We start from the raw sequence: 1,053 nt of genomic DNA, 5'->3' as shown, positions 1-1,053 counted from the left end.
TTTATTTAATAAATTTGTATAGTTAAATTAACAATTATAAAAATCAAATATCTATACATTGCTTAAAGTTTAACAAAATTCTTAAATTTATGAAATGACGAAAATAATTAATGAAATATTGTATAGGTATTTTATGGCTAAATACTACCATTATGTTCTTCTTATAAAGTTGGTAAAATATTATTTTCTATGTAAAAGATAACTTCACGAATGGCTTGTTGTAGATTTTTGGACTGAAAAGATAAAAAGTACACATTTTGTACTTAAATTAATTTATAATACAATATAATGCATACAAGGCACCTAAAAATATGCAAGCTATTTAAGAAATTGAGAACACAATATGATCACTTACATTCTTATTCGATCCTCCATTATTGTAAGAATAATTATAACCATTATTTTCATTGTATTCTCCATCGATATGAACATCACTTTCGTTATTATTTGGCTCACTTGCCTCTTCTCCAGTATCTCCATTTCCATTAAATAATTGATTTTCATTAACAAATTTGTATTTGTAATTTTCATCGCCATCGCGCAACCATTCAAAATTAATTATTTGCCAACCGCTATTGTCGTAATTAAAGTCAATCATAAAACGTAAATGGTCCTTCGGACCCAATGGTCTCGTAGACAATGGCACTAAATTGCCACTGGCATCGTGCACATATTTAATTCCACGATCACCATAACCACCATCATAGGGACGATGTATGTGAAAATATTTGCCACTATCATCGGGTATATATTTGCCCAAATGTGCGCCATACAATTCGGGAACATAACGTCCTGGCTTTACTGTAGTGGTCTCCTGGGGTACACAATTAATGAAAGATATTATCGAGGACCACAGTATTAATATTTTGAAAATTTTTATTCTTTCAGTGTGGCACATTTTCTCTCTAAGTATTTTTTGTAATATTATTTTACAGGATTACTTGCAGATTAAAAATAATTACAATTGGATTTTGTTTATTATTCACAGAAAAACTGTGTCTAACACTTTTTAACTCGAAATTCATTTGAAGACTAATTTCACAATCGCTTCAT

At 29.2% G+C, this 1,053-nt stretch overlaps 1 protein-coding gene across 1 annotated transcript; it reads right to left on the bottom strand.

The window, feature by feature from the left end:
* Positions 1-1,053, bottom strand: LOC119608841. Its single transcript, XM_037963387.1, has 2 exons — positions 356-1,053; positions 1-233 (listed from the first exon to the last, which is right to left on the bottom strand). The coding sequence occupies exons 1-2, from the start codon at positions 896-898 to the stop codon at positions 162-164; spliced, it is 615 nt and encodes a 204-aa protein (XP_037819315.1). The 5' UTR covers positions 899-1,053; the 3' UTR covers positions 1-161.

This window comes from Lucilia sericata, unplaced genomic scaffold, assembly GCF_015586225.1.
Source record: "Lucilia sericata isolate MDLA Ls3-8-SP2 unplaced genomic scaffold, ASM1558622v1 Contig000887F_arrow, whole genome shotgun sequence".
Lineage (NCBI taxonomy): Eukaryota > Metazoa > Arthropoda > Insecta > Diptera > Calliphoridae > Lucilia > Lucilia sericata.
This window is presented reverse-complemented; position numbering and strand designations above follow the sequence as displayed.